Source organism: Carassius gibelio, chromosome A3 (genome assembly GCF_023724105.1).
Source record: "Carassius gibelio isolate Cgi1373 ecotype wild population from Czech Republic chromosome A3, carGib1.2-hapl.c, whole genome shotgun sequence".
NCBI classification, from domain to species: Eukaryota; Metazoa; Chordata; class Actinopteri; order Cypriniformes; family Cyprinidae; genus Carassius; species Carassius gibelio.
The window spans coordinates 23479727-23499296 of record NC_068373.1 but is presented as its reverse complement, the minus strand read 5'-3'; the positions used below and the strand labels follow the sequence as shown (position 1 = coordinate 23499296).

Below are 19570 nucleotides of genomic sequence, written 5' to 3'. Positions count from 1 at the left end.
CTAATAGCCTATATCGGAACATTATGGCTCATCTTCACTGCAGTATAAGGCAAATCTTCCCAGACAACAGAATCTGCCTAAAATCATTTGACATGTTAAACATTAGCACAGTTAATGTAAAAAAAAAATAAAAATAAATAAATCCACACCATGTATAGAGGAGACATTTATTGTAAATATGTTTTGTGATTTGAACAGTACAACAGTGCTTAAACTTTCAACTTCCACATAGAAATGTTACATAGAATACATTGTTTAAAAAATGTACCCTAGTGTATTAAATGTGATCTGCGAGCTGCAAGATGTGCTCTGTTTCCCAGATGCTTCGTCTTGCATCACCAATGAAGTAGACACAGTATTATGACCAACTGAATACTATATTGACACATTTTCAAATAAACCTGGATCACAAAATAACCTTCAATAAAAGACACTCAGGTTTCATTGTATAATTTGAGCTTGTGCAGATATTAGTTTGGTGGGCAATCCCCAGTGTTTCGTCTACGAGATTTACAATATGGATCACTGAACTGGACAGATTTGGTCTCATCAGCAACTACTTTGTTACTACTTATGTATATCAAGTTATTGTGTAACTATTTTGGCTTTATGTGAAGAATATGATATGAAATATCATTTCATAAAAGAGTTTGATAGTATACCAGCATTATCAGAAAATACAAATAAATCAATGAATTTCTTACTACTTGTCATAAGCATTTGAGGTATTACTTTTCAAAATGAGATTCTATAAAATCTGAGTGTTTAAAATGAACCAGTTAACAGATGCAAATACACAAACCAACATCAATATCAATTGCAGTGGGGTTATGGGGGTTTTCAACACATGAAATAAAGGGCAATATCATTTAGCACAGCTTTTTATAACATCTGCCAGAATGCATTCGCTCAGCATCTAAACTTCATGATCACAGCATTAAAGTCGTTCTGCTAATTTTCAGCCCTTTTGTGACGTAATGTACAGCTGACTGTTCAAGACTGCGTCTGTTATGTGCTAGCTTGTCACGTCTCTAAATAATAACTAATACCTTGTGCTGATGTCAAAAGATAAAAACCTCTGTATGTTCTTTCTAAGCATTCATTCATTTCCAACCCTAATAATCCATGAAACTGAGTGAAAACATAAAAATGACACCTAGTGACTGTTAATGAACAGCAAGGCACAATGAGAGGTGGAAACAGAAATCAGTAATAAGACGACCCTCCTATGTAGCCTCAACGTAACATGGGATTTCATACATTTCAACACATTGAGAGATGAATTCACTAAACAGTTGCACCAATTTATTTTGTGAGTTATTTTAGCATCAAAAGCTTTATTCACTAACAAACCATAATCCAGGTTAACCATGTATTATATACATTGGTATAGTTCTGTTTTGTGTATTAGGTTACATAAGTGGTCCAGACTGTTTGCACCAATTGTGAATAGCAACAAAGATAATCTTTCTACATTAATGGTAAATAGAAGTGATATTTGTACAGTAAATGTCTGAGCAAAGAGTTTAGGTGTGGTCACATTGGTGAAATTTCAGCTAACCTTTGCAGACAAAAAGGTACATTGTCTATTGTCAATAGTGTAGCGATTTATGAAGCACTGCTCACGTAGAAGTCACGTTTAAACCAGCTTAAAGCAGGTTGTTGTTGAAATCACGTGACCACTTTGAACCCAAAGCAAAATCTGTGTTAGGAAAATCTCCTAAATTCTAAATTACTTCTAAATTACTTGAATTCACTTCAGAAATTCAATTGTAAACATAGTTGTACATAGTTTAAATAAATATTAGCTTTAAATTATTAGATTTTCTGTGCAAACAGGCCTGATTTAATATGTACATTAAGATTCATTCACACTAAGTTTGATCATGTGAAAGATACAGACACTGAAATTCATATCAGCAACAGCAGGATATGTCACACTTAACATTTTCTGTTTTTAGTAAATAATAACATAATAATAATAATAATAATAATGCATTCAAAATGTGAAAATATACTGCCCACCACTTTCCTGCAACAATGCAAACCATGAGTCAAGAGATCATTCTGCAACATTTACATCTTCTATTGGTTTCGAATTTGTTTTGTTAAGCAGATTTATAAGTCAAAACTTAATTTTTCTCCAAATCAAAATCTGATATGCAAGACAATATTCTCCAAATCAAAATCTGATATGCAAGACAATACTTTTTCTCATTTGTTTCACTGTTTGGTTTATGTGTAGGAATGGAAATGATTGAATCAAGAGTGGCCAAGCATGTGTAAGTATAGTGTGACTGCGTCTTAATGCGTATCATAGATTACTTCATATTCACAAAATAAAATCATGCAGTATTTACTCTGCTGTATTCTATATTGCTCAAACTGTTTTTACCTTTGGTGCTAAAACAATGGTAATAAATTAATCAGTAGGTGCAATTCATTCTTAGTGAATTCTCTCCCAATTGTTAACCCAGATTATTTCCCTCATGCCTGATTTCTATATCACAATGGCGATTTCATATGTTATATTATGCAGTCAGACTAAAGCCCTGGAATCCAGCTGTGCAGGTCTTTTTAGCTGCATGGCGAATCTTGACATTATCTGTGCTAATCCATTTCTGCAGTGTTTGGAGATTTCAGAGGGAAAGGTATTCACTATGAGATTTAATTCCAAGAAAAGTGCACCCCGGTGAGTGATCCTGTAGTGCGCTCTGAGTCATGAGGTGACCTGCAGTGAGACACTCAGGTTTAATAGATGTTGAGTGGACTCAGTGACTGACAGACCAGTAGCCAGTATGTCAGGCTTAAGTACTGGTTTGTTGCAGGCTGTTTGGTAGTGACGCACAAAGACATTATTCAATGGCATGAAGAAGACAAGCAGTTAAACTGGAGGCAGAGCTTGTATTATTATTTTTTTGAGTGAATTCTTAGGACAACTGAGGTCAAAATTAGACACAATACTGATATTGCTATGTTATTAAATCTTGACAGAGATTTTTATTTATGATCATATATAATCAATCCTAAATTTACATGCAACATAATTTGGATTCCAACTGGTCTAAAGATCTTAAAATGTTTTATTTATATGCGGCTTGGCTGGTCACACTACATTTATGGAATTATTTAAATGTAATTTAACTTACAAAAGACGGCTTTTGTAGCTGTCTTGCTGCTCTAATATTTGTTCAATTGGCTTAGGGGATGATCAATTATAATTGTTGGGCTTTAAAACATTTCAGTGTGCAGTAGAAGACATACAACACCTAAATGTTACTAGCTGACAGATATCATTTAAATAGCTGTCCTGAGAAGCTGTCGCAGTCTCTGTGGCAGCCTTTCACTCTAAGAAAAATCTGTTCAAATACAGCACAATGTGCTCTGTATTGATTTTATTTTTAAAAAAATTTCACAGGTGTTTCAACCGTAAGTAGATGGGTTTGTTTCTTCATCAGAACAGATTTAGAGAAATTTTGCATTACATTATTTTCTCACCAATGGATCCTCTGCAGTGAATGGGTGCCGTCAGACCGAGAGACAAAACAGCTGATAAAAACATCACAATAATCCACATGTAAGAAACAATACTCCAGACAATCATTTACCGTCTTATAAAGTGAAAGGAAAAGCAAAGCAAGTTTATTTACATAGCACATTTCATACACAAGGGTCACTCAAAGTACTTTACAAATGAGTTTTAAGTCTAGATTTAAATGTGGCTAATGTTTTAGCACATCTGATCTCTTCTGAAAGCTGATTCCAACTGCGGGTGGCAAAATAGCTAAAGGCGGACTCCCCTTGTTTTGTGTGAACCCTTGGTATTTCTAACTGACTTGATCCTAATGATCTGAGTGCTCTGTTAGGTTTATATTCAGCAAGCATATATGTAATGGTCCTTTATAGGTCCTAGGCCATTGAGTGATTTATAAATGAGTAAAAGTACTTTAAAATCAATCCTTAATATAACTAGAAGCCAGTGTAGGGCCCGAGGACTGGTGTGATATGCTCAGATTTTCTGGTTCTAGTCAGAATTCTGGCAGCAGTGTTCTGGATGAGCTGCAGCTGTCTAATAAAAGCATAAACAAATCCATCATTAAACCATTTTAACTGTACTCTGTCGCTTAAGGCTACAGTTTGAGTCTATAAACCATAATAAGGCTTCCTTCAGTGAAAAAGTCCATCCTCTTTTGTCCTCTCATATCAAAATCTTATGAACACTTATAAATAGTGCTTGATCAGAGCATATTTCTCTCCTGATTACAAACACAAACACTGCAGTCGTGTGAGTTACTTGTGTGACTGTTTTGTCTCTCATTCTGATGGCACCCATTCACTGCAGGGAATCCATTGGTGAGCAAGTGATGTACTGCTAAACATCTTCAAATCTCTTAAGATGGAGAACAAACTCATCTACTCTACATCTCGGATGACCTGGGCTGAGAACATTTTCAGCAAAATTTAATTTTTGATTGGACTATTCCTTCACCTTAAAGTTAAAGTGAGCAATTTCTGTGCCACTAGCAGCAGGTCAGTCAGTTTGACCTCTAATGGTCAAATACCACTGCACAGTTTTGTAGGTCAAAGGTCACCAAACTTAAAAACAGCAGAATACAAACACAAATTCTAGTGCGACCACCCCTTAAGTTTACGATACTAAAACTGAGAATGGGTTTCCTACTTGTGTAATAAGTGTGTGTGTGAGTGTGACACTGCAGAAATCTGCACTACTAGATAAGTAAATGTCTTTTTATTTTCACTATGAATTAGCCTGCTAATTTGCCATCTCGATTTAGGCGAGTAAATGATGTAGGTCATTTTAAGTGTACTTGTTTCACAGCAATCTAAATTTATGTGATCCACATTATTCACAGCCAGATACTTGGGATAATTTGAATGTGGATGACAAAACACTGAATGCAGCATTTTATGCTAAGTGAAATGGTTCACATTATGTTGCTAAAGACAAAAGGAACTACTGAATCAGTTTTCAATACCCAAAATACTTGGAATGCAACAATGGCAGTGTTGTAACCATCTTGTTCAGTATCAGAATTAACCATTCATTTTTTTTAATCAAACCTAACATTGAAAAGTAATGAATGTCTATCATTAACCCTATGTTACTTCCTTTGTCTACAGTCTAGAGTTGCACTAAAAGATAGGGCCAAACAATATGTGAACACATAGTGAAAGGAAAAGGTGTATTTCAGAACACATGACAATCAACATTTTCTACTGGAATATGACAGCCGTAAACAATAGGTTTGTTTATATTGTATGCATCTTTGTTATTGAAGAAACACCATGTGCTCGCTGAAAAGCACAAGAGCTCTCATATAACGAGATCATCTGTTGGAAAGGCACAAGCCCAGTGTTTTTCAGGGTATAGCGTGTCACTTTGCTACAGGAGGTTTTTGGTGCACACGCTCTGGAAAGTCTTGAGTGTTGAGATGAGAAGAGCTAGAGACATGATTGTCCTCACATCAACTTTAATCTTCTAGACCGATGTCTTTTGCTTATCCGAGGAAGCTTTTGACATTTTACATCCTTGGTAACATTCTGTTATGTACAAGATTATGAGAAAACAGGGCAGTGTACCTTGAGGGACTTTCTCGCACGCTTTCAGGTTGTTACGAATCATGACAGTTGTGCCATCTGGTACGTTTGATTGCATTGATTGTTTAGGGTTTAAATGTGTCCTCATCACTTTGACAGATGGCCTTGTGATAAACTCATCACTACAGGTCAGATTATTCATTTGTGACAGTATGGACACAGAACGAGTTCCTTTGAACAATGTTACGTTCTCCCATTCAATGAGGCCAGGGCACACCTGTTCCATGCCCAGCCGCTCAAAGACAAACAGCACACATACAGCCCTGCAGATCTTGATCTGGACCGCTCAGTCAATCCTTCCAGCAGGACGGGGTCCTAATCCACACTTCTTCCTCTATCAGGCTTCCTTTATTATCCTCATTCTCCGATCCAGGAATCCACTCAGGCCTGGGCTTGATAAACCCGATGTTGCGGCTCCGTTCACACGGTCACCTCAGTCTTGCTGTTGGTGACAAAGTACGGATGTGGTGGCAGGTAGTGCTGGCTGTGGGACGTCAGCTCGTTCACATGCTCCATGGTGGTGCTGTGTCTCTTGGGGGCATTCATGTGCCGGCGACCCAGCGTTTCTGTCATCTCCCAGCCCTTCAGCATGCCGGGGTTGGCAATGGTGTTCGAGCCAAAAGCCAGTGGGTGAGAGCTGTGGACCTTGGTGGTTTTGGACTTGTGTCCGTTCTGCTTTTGGCAGGGCAACTCTGGGCTGTAAGGGTTGGTGGGCTCCTGCTCCAGACTCACCGAGTGCATGGGAAGAGTGCCTTTCGCTGCCAGGTCGGCTAGGTGCCGTCTGTTAGTGTAGAAGTTTTCATTCGCTTTTTCAGCTGGAAAAGAAAGACAGAAGAGCAAAAGTGAGAAAAAAAATCAATAACACTCCATTAGTCAGATGCAAAAAACAACCTGATTGCAGATTTTTTTTCATCCCCTCATAAGTACCAAATAATAACACATTTAATAGATCAAGGGTTATCATTTGTTTTTCCCAAATGAGCTATATTTTTCTCTGAAAATATTTGACAACCATTTCCTCATACAAACGACAAAAACAACAACAAAACAGCATGTTTCTGTAGAGAAATGAATTAATTATTTATTGACCACCATGTCATTATAAACTAGTTATTTTTCTAATTTCCGAAATATTTTCACAAATACAATTACATTTTCAAATAACACAACATATACACTTACTTTTAGAAGTTAGAGTTCTGTAAGTGTTTTTTTTTTCAAGCAATGTTATTGATCAAAAGTGACAGTAAATGTCGCAATAGTTATAATGTTACAAAAGATTCTGAACTTTCTATTCATCAAATGTTCCTGAAAATTGAGCGGCAAATCAGCAGAATGATTTCTGTAGGATCATGGGACACTGAAGACTTGAGAATGAGATGCTGAAAATTCAACTTTGCATCACAGGAATAAATTACATTTTAAAATGTATTAAAAAATAATCATATTTTGTAATAATTTTTCACAAGATTAGTATTTTTACTGTATTTTTGATCAATTAAATGCAGCCTTTGTGCATCAGCAGAAGACTTTCATAGAGCATGTGTTTGATATTTTTGGAATTACATGAAGGTGAGTAAATAATCATTTCGAAAAATATTTATTTAATTTTATTTAAATATATATATATATATATATATATATATATATATATATATATATATATATATATATATATATATATATATATATATATATATATATATAAAATTATGGTTTCTTTACAAAAATATCTTAGTGAAGTGAATACTGATATCTAAGAGTACCTCACATATGCATTATAAAACAAGCTTTTAAGTTGGCATTCTGAATAGCGACCATATTAGTTAGACTGTTTGGTGCTGTTAACATCCTAATGTCAACATGCTCTTCACTCTTTGCTTCAAGAAAATGCGTTTTTTGAATGCAAAATTAGTCTGGACTGCTTCCATCATCAAATGGAAATATACAGCTCTTCCAGAGATGAACATTTTCAACCAGTGCTAGTCGATCATTGATAGCCTGAAACACAACTTGCTAAGACAAGATCAGACAACAGAGTATAAGTGATTTTTATGTGTTTACAGACAGTGTTACTAATCATTTCTATACAAATTTTTTATAAAATCCATGGAATGTTGCTAACGGTGTATCACCTTCCAACTCAGCCAGGCTTTAATTGGGACTGACTACACTCTGCTTGAAGTCCTCCTCATTTCAGCATGACATTTTAGACATTTTTAATTAAATATTCTTCAGTTGACCTTTTTAACAGCAATGAGTCGCAGTAAACCGCAGATCTAAAACCTCATACCAGGAGGCCAAGCGCAGAATAAGCCAGCCGGACGAGAGAAGAGCTGATCTCTGACGAGACTCTTTCATTGACATCAATACGCCGAGATTAATTCACATCAGAGGAAGGTAGCGCACTGAACTCAAATGTTTCAGACCCCCAGCTGTGGCTTGTCTCCTGGGCCTGTCTCTAACAAACTGTCCATTTTTGGTTTCCTAGTGATCAGTCTGCACAGACAGCACTTCAGTGGATTAACAGCTGAGCAGTTTCATCTGTGGCTGAAAGTCTCAGAGCATCACGATCATCACACGTTCCTGCTTCGGCTGGTTGTTTGTCTGCTGTTAGCTAGCTGTCATCTCACTGAAGTCTTTTGATAGGCTTCACTCTAATGCCAAACTAATTGATGTGAGAAGTATAAAGTGACTATGTTACTACCAAATGTTACCACTTTAGTGATGGCTGCACTTAGGGGTGTGGTGGGGTGGTGGGGTGGGCGGGGGGTATGACAATGATTTCTGTAAACCTGTGAATCATGTGAGTTCATTGAGATTTTGACCAGCGGGAATCACCAGAATGTGGTGTTTCGAGGGCTTTGAAACAGTGGATCATTTTGCAAAGCAGTTGGTTCAACTGATTCAAAGCTTCGAAAAGGTTTGTTTCTTCCATCACTATAAAACGCAACACAATTTAGCTAGTTGATTAAAATCTAATTAATTAAATCACACACAAATTTACTTTCAAAAAACTATGCTTGAACACTAAAAATAGAAATACTTTTTTATCTGATTGCATAACCTAGATTACATGTAATCAGTTACTACTCAGCACTGTTGATAGTACAAGATAGCACTGTTAGTGGTGGACATAATACATTCTGAAGCACTGATAATTCAGTGACTGGAAAAGACAAATTAGATATTTCACCAAAGCATTTTTTGTTTCCCAACATTATAATTCATAACATACATATTCCATAAAACATAATGTCTGATTCTGTGCATATACCTTTATGTTGGTTTGCAGCTCTCCTGACATCAAAATCTGAATATATAATTTCTAATAAATTAATTAAGCTCAGTTTTTGCAAAGATTAAGGACTGTGACCATGCATTAGGAGAACATGCTGTAACTTTGCTCATAAAAAATTTAAGTCAAGACCAGACCCCTAACATTCAGAACAATATGAGACTGTGTAAAGGTCTAAAACATGGCCTGCCAGTACATCAAAAAGATCTCAGGTCAAGACCACATGACTAAGAACTCTAGCAACAAGTAATCACACAAGTTTCAAACGTAATTTTCTCAATTATGAGCTTGATTAACATAATTCAATAAAATCCACATAAAAGCACAATGGCCGACTTACCCACAGCCTTGAGTGAAGCATACTTGTTGTGCTCATTTCCAGTTTGAGATGGCTCATAGGGCTGGGCTACAGGTACCTGTCCAAGGGCAGGGTATTGTGTCATAGCTTGCATCATAGATGATCCAGGTCCGGCACTGTTTATTTGGGCACCCTCTAAAGTAAAAGAACAAACAACAGATATAAGATGTTTCCATAAATTTTATCATTTTAAAATAAAAGTAATGCTTCCAGAGTCGTCATGACCTACCTACCTTATTTGTTTGTTAGATTGTTCGGTTGTTTGTTCATTCATTCATTCATTCATTCATTTTTATTTAATGATTTATCTGAAGGGAAATCAGTGTCAGTCCTGTAAGGTGGATGGGTTATCTCTCCAAAGGAGAAGTGCTCACTAACACAAATTTAGACAGATTTGTGAACAATATTTAAGAGAAATAGGCCTTTTGTGTACATAAAAAAAGTTCAGCTCATGAAAAATGGGTGCATAGCGTTGCATTTATAATTTTGTTCAGTGTTTGTGTGTATATACACAGGGGTTAAATATATATATATATATATAAAAAATTAAATAACTTTGATGAAATTAAATGTCTTGCTTTGGTCTTCACTGGAACTGTTCTGTTTGCTCCGCTAAACTATAATTACTAATAAAATAATATAATAAAATTACTAAAACTGAAACTAAATCTAAATGAAATAAAAACTATATAGAAATGTGTTCGCAAAATAAAAATAAAAACTGAAACTAACAAGACCATTCATGAAACTAACTAAAACTAAACTGAAAATTAAAACTAAATTGAAAATGATATTAAAATAAAAACTAATTTAAAAATGCAAAACTATCATAACCTTGTGACAAACGTGAGGTTAACTGCAAGGTAGTTGGCTAGCACTCCAGCTTGTCACTATTGAAAGAGACAAAAATGTCCACGAATAGTAATTACACAGAATAAGGCAGTCTGTCTATCTATCTATCTATCTATCTATCTATCTATCTATCTATCTATCTATCTATCTATCTATCTATCTATCTATCTATCTATCTATCTATCTATCTATCTATATATCCCAAATATTTAAGTAAATAATGATGCTGAATGACTATGACACTTCTTGGTAATACTTATTTATTTTGTGGACGCGCATTACACACATTATTCAGGAAGGCTAAACGCTGTATCAGAATCTATTGTTCTTCTACACATTAACCCCCTTAGAAATCTTTCCCAGTGCGTTGTCTCACAGCAGTTGGGATACCTCCCATCAGAGTCCGCTAAATTAACATTTAACAATATCTTAAACTGCTTAAGGGCTGTTCCATTGACCCATCAACACAACTTGTGAGTTTTCTCTTTGGTGATTCACTCTATTTCCCCAGGAAGCAGATCATTAGTCATGGATTTCTGGAGCTCCAGCCAGGCTCTCCGGTGCTACTAATCGAATCCGTTTGGACTGCTAATATCAAAACATGTTAATGCCAAAAGCACTGGCAAGTGACAGTCACAATGGGCAATTTATTGGGGTTTTTTTTCCCCACAAATTTTTACACTTGATTACATCAAAAACTTTAATATTGAGGGCTGCAGATGGTGTAAATCATAAATGATATTCTAGAGATTGCATTAGTTGACATCTGGCCAGCTGAAGGGGGGCACAGGAGCATGGCAAATTGACTTGCCTTCTGCTTATTTCTAACCCCAATGAGTTGCATGAGATATAATGTAGAAAGTACAGACAGACACTGGAGAGCAACTGGGAAACAAAAAAACAGCATATTAGCTGTAAAAGACACTGTTTGTCTAATTCTTTCGTTGTGAATTATGCACAGAATAATGTTGTATTTGTTTTCAATGCAAATCGTGTTTTTTGTAGCACTATGCTACAGTGCAATAGTGCTGTATGATCTTTTTTCTGTTCTTCAGATGTGTTTTAGTTGTTTAACTTTTGTTGACCTGTTGTCTTGGAAACCTCTTTTATTTCATCTTACTGGATGGCTGTTTGCTACAAGATTCTACCATCTGCATCACAGGACAGACGGGCTCTTTGCTTAATACACTTCAAACACAAAAGGGCTGAAGACAAAAAAAAATAAAAAATCTGTTTTTCTTCTATTTCAGTTTTCTCTCTAAAAATCACACAGACTACAGCTCAGTTGAAGTCATGGCCTAATGGTTAGAGAGTCGGACTCCCAATCAAAAGGTTGTGAGTTTGAGTCCTGGGCCAGAAGGAATTACTTAGGTGCCCTTGAGCAAGGCATTGAACCCCCAACTGCTCCCTGGGTGCCGCAGCATAAATGGCTGCCCACTGCTCTGTGTGTGTGTGCATGCGTGCGCACTTCGGATGGGTAAAATGCAGAGCACAAATTCTGAGTATGGGTCACCATACTTGGCTGAATGTCACTTTCACTTTCACTATTTAAATTTCATATTAAAGGGTTAGTTCACCCAAAAATTACAATTAGCCCATAAATTACTCACCCTCAGGAATTCCTAGGTATAAGACTTTCTTCTTTCAGATGAATCCAGTCTGAGTTATATTAAAAATTGTTTCATGGCACTCAGCAGGTGCTGAATGCATCAGTCCAAAAGAAGTTAAATAAAAAGGTAAAAAAAATCCAATAAAAAAAAAGTTTCTCAAATGGCTCCGGGGAGTGAACAAAGGCCTTTTGCAACGAAAGTATGCATTTTTGTAAGAAAAATATCCATATTCACAGAAGCAACTCTGGGAAGATGATGTATGAGGTTAGCTTTGTGCATGCATGAGTTGTAAAAAAATTTTTTTAAAACTTACAATTGCAAGAAAACTGGCAAATTTGTGAGATAAAAGGTTGCAATTACCTTTTTATTTTTTATCCCGTGGCATAAACGTGCTTCCACATTATAGTAATAATTAGAAACGGTGCAAATCAAATCATATTTTGATTCATATAATCAATCATCTACATCATTTGGAAATGTTGCTCATAAAGGAAATTACTTTAATCATAAAGGAATAATCTCAGATAATTAGATTAAACAATTTGACAGTTCAGACTTCAGGCTTCCAAACATGAAGATCCCATAAATGCATCAGTTAATATGCTTATAAACCAGGTGTGCAGAATATCTAATTAAATGTGAGGAAATTAATTACGCAGTGATCCATAATCTCTTAGGCAGTAAGATTAATTCCAGTTCTAATCAAAAGAGTGGATGAAAATAAGTCATTATGCAGTGGAACTGTAATAAAGGCAGAGAAAATGTCCTGTCACAGAAAATTAAATGCCTGTCCTGGGGTTCCATGAATGATTATTGAATGTTTCCAGAATCAATCTTTCAAATACGGAGCTCCACCTAAAACAACCTTATCTTCACACCTAACTCCAGAAATGCTGTATCTGTGGACTCTTTCCTGACTCGATTGTGGCATCCATTGGGTCTGATGGCAGGTAATGGTTTTTCAAATCCACTGACAGTGACAAATTTTCTTTTTGACGAGGTCATTTGTCAAACGAAGTATGATACTACCTCCTGGATATTAATATTGAAGCAAAGAGACACTTGTGGCATTATTCAAGACACAACACTTAAAATTAAATGAAATTAAATGAAAACTTTTAATTAAATTTATGCATTTAGCAGATGCTTTTATCCAAAGCAACTTACAGTGCATTCAGGCTATCAATTTTTACATATCATGTGTTCCCATGGAATCGAACCCCTAACCTTACAGGAGCAAAGGTAGAAAGGGAGGAAGGTATGGGTATTCTAATTAGACTAAATAGCTAGCTAGCTGGCTAACCTGGAAAAAAAAATAGCCTTTATTATGTTGCATTTGTGGTCTGTTAGACTATTTTAGGCATTTAATATTGCTCATATTTCCCGTTGTTGTAATAAGTACTTGTCACTGTAGGCATAGTTGTGGAAGTAGCTCATGTCTGGTCTCTTCAATAGGCTATTTTAACAAATTTACTCATAAAATACAAATTATTATTACAAATACAAAATACAACAAGGCACTTTAACATCTCCATTAAATTATCACAATTTATTTACTGCTTATTTATGTTAATACTTATAGTATAGTATAGTATAGTATAATTTTTTTCTTTAGTTGGGGGTGGGGGGGGACTAAAATCTAAAATCTTGTCCAGGGCACCAACAGAGCCTGGGCCGGCCCTGACTAGAGACATTCACTGTGGTAAATGAAACATTCCCACCTGTATCTAAAACACTTATTAAACCAGCTTGAGAAAAGCACTGGATGGTGGAAAATAGGTTTGTAGTTCACAATCTATTCCATCTTTCAGATAACTGGATTAGCTCACTGTTCATACAGAACAATCACACCACATGAGAAGCCGCAACGGGTTTGGGAATAACTAGCCTCCGATTCCTCATCTGTAGAGATGAAACTTTAGTTTCTTTGGGCTTTTCTGTAGCATTGCTGTGATGAGTGGGGTGGGGCCGAGAGCCGTGGGAAAGGAGCAAGTCTGGTGGAGTTAATGATAGCGACACCTGCCTCGCTCCGTTCCCACGGCTCTCGGCCCCGCCCCTCTCGTCACAATTGCCAAGCAACCTCCAATCCATAATAAGCAGGCTTGATTTAGGATACCATATATATATTGCGGAGAACAATCATTCCAAGCACAAATCATTTAAATCATTAATCATAGTAAATTTGTCTTTTGCTTTTTAGGAAAATATGTGAACATTCTTAAAGAAGATACATTTACTGAAGAATAAAACTGCATAAGATTATTTTTGGTCTACCAAACCCCAAATTTGTTGCATTTATTTTAAGCATGTCTCAATATTTTTACTGAAATGCAAAACAGAAATGCTTTTTACATGGGTAGTTCACCCAAAACTATAAATTCTGTCATTATTATTTTCTCACACATGTGTCTCACCAAGTCACATCTTTCTAAACCTGTATGACTTCTGTGAAACACAAAAGTAGATATTTTGAAGAAAGTTGGTAACCAAAATATTGTATTTTATGTTCAACAGAAGAAAGAAAGTCAGGTATGTTATGTTTCAGGTCATTGCCTCAAAAATTTGTTTCGAAATACTGAGGACCAAAAATATCAATTGCCATGGAGATGAGTGGAAATGCTAACGGATCGCTCTCTTCTGGTAATATAGACCTTGTTGGCTGGTCAGGGGCTTAACAGCAGACAAAGCTGCTTGTGTTTGGATAAAAATAGATTTCAAGTGACAAAACTATAAACGCCGGAGTGACAGAAATTGCTGTAATTTGTGAGCGGGTTCAGAGAGAGAGAGAGAAAGCCAGTGACCGTTTATCTGGCAGGAGATGCCAGCTATGCGTGAGATGTCACCCAGCACTGGGTTCTCATCATTTCACTCAGCCAGGATGTCTGATTGGAATTTAGCCCATTTTTGAAGAGAGCAACTTAATGAATGTGCCAGTTCTAGTTATGCTACATGCACAGTTCGATTCCCTCCTGGACTGTGACTCAGAAGCCTTATCTAACGCTGCTAATATATGACTGAGGTCAACTTTGGGAGGGAAAAAATGCATGAGACATTTTCGTCAATACCTAATAGAGATATTTTGCCCATATGAGATATTTTAGTTAGACTAGTGCTGAATTTTTCATGAAGAAAACAATAATCAATGCACCTGCATTTTTCCAATAAATAATACATCTAAAATGACCAAAATTTAGATGTTTGTTTGTATTTTAATCAGTATGTTTGTTTGTGTTTTTAAGTGGCATGCATACTTGGCAGTTATTAATTCCTTCTTTAATTCTACATCTGGATGTATTTGAAGTATATATTATACAGCACATAATAGAGGGTTTGTGTACAGAGAGACCAAAAGTAAAAGTTCATATATATATATATATATATATATATATATTACATCCAACTTGTGTGAAGTTTTAGTTTGAAGGAACCCACTTAATGCTGTATCTCAATGATAAATAGAGATAATGAATACAGAAATTGGGCTAATTACAGCCTTATTTCCCACTGGTCAAAAACAGATATCAGTGCCAAGCTAATTACTTTAGAGAGGGGCATGAAATTACATGTTGTGTCTGATAAAAAAACTCTCTTAACTAAAAAGTGCAGGGTATGAAGAGGACACATTTGATATATCAGAAATGTCCTCTCTGTGACACCAATAATTGAGATTCTTAGCTCATATCTTTTTAATGGAGGCATTAACGAAATGTTATCAATGATAAAGCTGGGCGAAATTGGGCTTTTGTCTCCTTTTTTACATTTCCAGTGCCTATTCATAATGGAATGAAAAAGCATAACTCTCCTTCATATAGTTTGCAAATATGAGGGGGAGTAAATGATGATTGGATTTTAATGTTTGGTTGAACTATCCCTTTAAAGCAGAAGGACACAAAAGTGTTCTGAAAAGAAAAGAGAACCTGCTCAAATGAGTCAAAGTAAGTCAAAAACAGACACAGATAGTCTGCAAGACCTCATAAAAAATGCAGTAGAGTATTTTGGGATCTAAACACAATAGTGGTGTGGGAAGGGCACAGACATCGTCACACAAAGATATCTGTGGAACTGAACTGAAAAGTGGAACCCAGATAATTGATTTATCACCTTCAGAACATTCCACTGCCTTTCATATAGGAAAGTGTGTAGATATACTGCTGTGATGTTTATATGTGTGTGTATTGGAAATGTAAAAGGCTGGCTGGTGTCTGTCTGTCTGTGGTTCGTCTAGTTTCAGGTGTGTTATGACCTTACGTCTCTCCTGTTACAGATGAACTGTCAAATGTCTAAGTGTTTTTTTGTAATCTCGTTAAATGTTTTCCCCTTTCTGAAATCGAGCCGCCTGACCAGAGGTCTTCACAGTGCACCCGAGACCCGTCGACCCCGGACCCGACCCGGGCCGTGATCAAAGACTGCTTGTGTTTTTTGTAACTTTCAACTTGTAAAATTAGGAAAAGAAAAGAGTGAGCCAAAAAAAGTGATCTCTCTCTCTCTCTCTCTCTTGCTCGCACACTCAGAGTTAATATACAAGTGCACGCACGGTATTAATGCTTGCAGACTTGACACACTCATGTTTAATATATTTCAAATCAGCAACACAATCTGAGGCGAACAGTCACATGAATGTTTTCTATGAGGCTCAAATTGCGTTAAAGCATTTTAGGTTGATACAGCTAGCACGCATGTGCAGTCTCGAGTGCATTTCATGTTTCGATGGCAAGCAGTGAGGGACACTTTGACCGCCAAACCGCGTTTTACATTTTCTCCCGTTTTTATAATGTTATAAATGAACCGTTTAATCTTAAAGTTTTAGTGGTTCAGATTCAGACTCGATGCAGAGCAGAGAGCACAGAGATCAGATGATAGCAAATAAATAACGTCAGCGGCCATGGCATTGCACGAGCGATCGTTATTATAGTTCAAAAGGGTAAACAGTCGACGTTATTATGCGAGTTAACTCAAATCAGAATGTACATGTGCACAGTAGCATTTGTCATCCGTCACCGTGACATCAAGTGGACTTTTGAAGCTGAAAAAATAATGAGTGGATTCAGCTTGGACTTGGAATGACATGAATAACTTTCTTGTCTGAGGATTGTAATGCATCACAGGCAGTCAGGTACAAGGAAGAGAGACTACGGCTCTTTAAATTAGGTAAGACAAAAATCTGTATTCTTCACAACCGGTTTATTGACTTGTAATAGCAATTTAAGGTGGAATATGTGAACGTCGGGTCCAGTCGGGTCTGTGTTTTTCTGGCGGGTTCAGGTCCAGATTTCAAATAATATATGGGCCTGGGTCGGGTCCGGGTAGGCATTTCTTGGATCTACACGGGTCCGGGTCCAGCTTTTGAAATAATAGACGGGTCCGGGTCGGTTCGGTGTAGTACATTACGGGTCTCTGTCGGGTTCAGGCACGAATTTTTGGACCCGTGAAGACCTCTACCATCTTATGTCACACGGTGGGAGGCCCCTCCCACAATTGTTTGATTGACAGCAGTGGTTCAGCACAGACTGGACTTGTGTCTTACCCACTGATCTCTATATATGACCATATATATATATATATATATATATATATATATATATATATATATATATATATAAAACGTCAACCCTGACTTTCTTCTGTTAAACATAAAAGAAGACATTTTGAAGAATATTTGTAATATTTTTTAAGAGTAATATTTGTAATAATTTGTAATATTTGTAAGTTTTGGAGTTTTGGTGAATATTGACTTCTTTTGTGTTGGCAAATAAAAGCTTAGCATGTGATTCAACAGCAAAATGGCAGTAGAATGCAGGACGAGCTCTGACTTATTTGATCTGCCATTACATGACTCATACACACTCCACACAACTCCACTAGTGGGCACCCATCTTAAATTTGGAAACCTACATCGGAATATTCATCTCTCCCCAGGAAATTTGGACATTGTGTCAGGGGCGCATTGGTTTAGAATAAGTATGCCACTTATGGACCCCTAACTTGCCTCATAGACTCAAATCATGGATGTAGGGATTGCACATCCCACCACACTTTCAAAAATAAAGGCTCAATTCCACAAATGGTTTGAAACTTCATTTGAAACCTCTTTGGGGAACCAAAAGGGCCCTTTTGATGGCATTGTTACAACCCTTCTGGAACCTTTTATTTTTATGAATGCACACACATCAAGTCTTTTTTTTTCAGATATCTGAGAAAACATTAAATGACACTATTTCCTAAAGTTTTAGTCGATAGTCGACTCTCTCACTGACTAAGTGAAGAAAGCTTCTCTGCTTTGTGCCTGACAGGCTGATGAGACCACAAACTCTAGTCTTACAAGCCACAACTTATTATTTTCCTGCTTTTCATTGCCAGTACTGTGCTCTGTTCAGAGAAAGAATAAATACGAGTATTTGGTAACTGCAAGCATTTCTTCTGCAATTCTTTCCAAATCTTGCCTTGTGGTGGCCTAGTACATATACATATTTCATCTTCTGGCACTCCTTGCACTCTGAGCCTGTCTCTATAGCCTTTTTCAACGTCTTGGTGCATTCCAGCAAAACAGTGTGTCCACTGCAGGGGCCTCATGGAAATAAATTGAACTTTCTGCTGTCTTGGAAGATAAGTTGATATTTAAGTCTCAGGCCACAATTATTGCAGACAATCGGTATTTCCTAAGTTATTTTACAAACAAATGTGATTTTCAAATTCAGTTTGCATTGCATTCTGCCTGTACTGCTTCATTAGTATGGTACAGCTTCATGTGGTTATTTTCCATAAATATTCAATACCCTTCCTCAGCCTCAAATTCAATAAATATTAATGGACAGGGATCGGCACAGCATTACCCATTACCCACCTTCAAATATATTCCCATAGTTATTAGTACTACTGTTTGCTTCTCCACAGCAAATGGGTTTATATCGTACTGATGCAGCCTTGAGAGACAGTCAGTCAGACCAGGACTGGAAAAATGAGTAACAGCAGAAACATGTTATTTGATTTTCAATGAGCCACGCCATAGTGACCAGAGGGCATAACATGGGAATACAAAATGTATGCTACATGAAACAAATGGAGCAATCAAAATCATTGAAAGCACTAAAACAACTGCCTTGTAGATTTCTTTAAGAGTTTACAGTTTATTTGTTTACAGATGCTGCTTGTATTGATATTTTACATTAAAATTGCTCTTTTTGTTGTTTTTGATTGCTTTGGATAAAAGCGTCTGTAAATGAATGAATGTAAATGTAATGTAAATGTAAAATGAGTGTTCAAATGCTTTTGGGGGACTCATCATTGATATTTCTCTCTAAAAACACAGTTTCACCTGATGGTGAACTCAGTTTAGCATTAATATATATATTTTTTATATTAATGAAAAAAAAATCATACATTGTAAATCTATTGTTGTGTTTAAAAAGAAGGCCATTAAAATGTTTTTTTTTTTTGTTTTGTTTTTTTGTATGCACTTTTTCAGTGCAAAACCCTGCGATGGGAATCATGGGATTTACAAATTGCCATCTGGCTCAAAGGAATAGATGACCTAAAAATGAAAATTTGCAGAAAATTTACTCACCCTCAGGCCATCCACAATGTGGATGAGTTTGTTTCTTCATCAGAACTGATTTGTAGAAATTTAGCATTGCATCACCAATGGATCCTCTGCAGTGAATGGGTGCCATCAAAATGAGAGTCCGAACAGATGTTAAAAACATCACAATAATCCACAAGCAATCTTTTTTTGCTTGTAAAGGTGCTTAATGTTTTTATTATGATAAATTGATTGATGATGAAAATTGATCTCCTGATTCAGATGAGATAGCAATAGTATTGATAGAGGAGTCATAT

General features: G+C 36.4%; 1 protein-coding gene across 1 annotated transcript in view; it reads right to left on the bottom strand.

Annotated features, from left to right (window-relative positions):
• Positions 1 to 153: 153 nt before the first annotated feature.
• The window catches only part of LOC127952461 (protein shisa-9B-like), a 34173-nt gene continuing 14756 nt past the window's right edge, over positions 154 to 19570 (bottom strand). Inside the window, exons 3-4 of the mRNA XM_052550916.1 lie at positions 9258 to 9410; positions 154 to 6434 (exon numbers count right to left, since the gene is read on the bottom strand). Coding sequence (XP_052406876.1) covers positions 6040 to 6434; positions 9258 to 9410 — 548 coding nt within the window. The 3' untranslated portion in view covers positions 154 to 6039. The remainder of the gene's footprint in view (positions 6435 to 9257; positions 9411 to 19570) is intronic.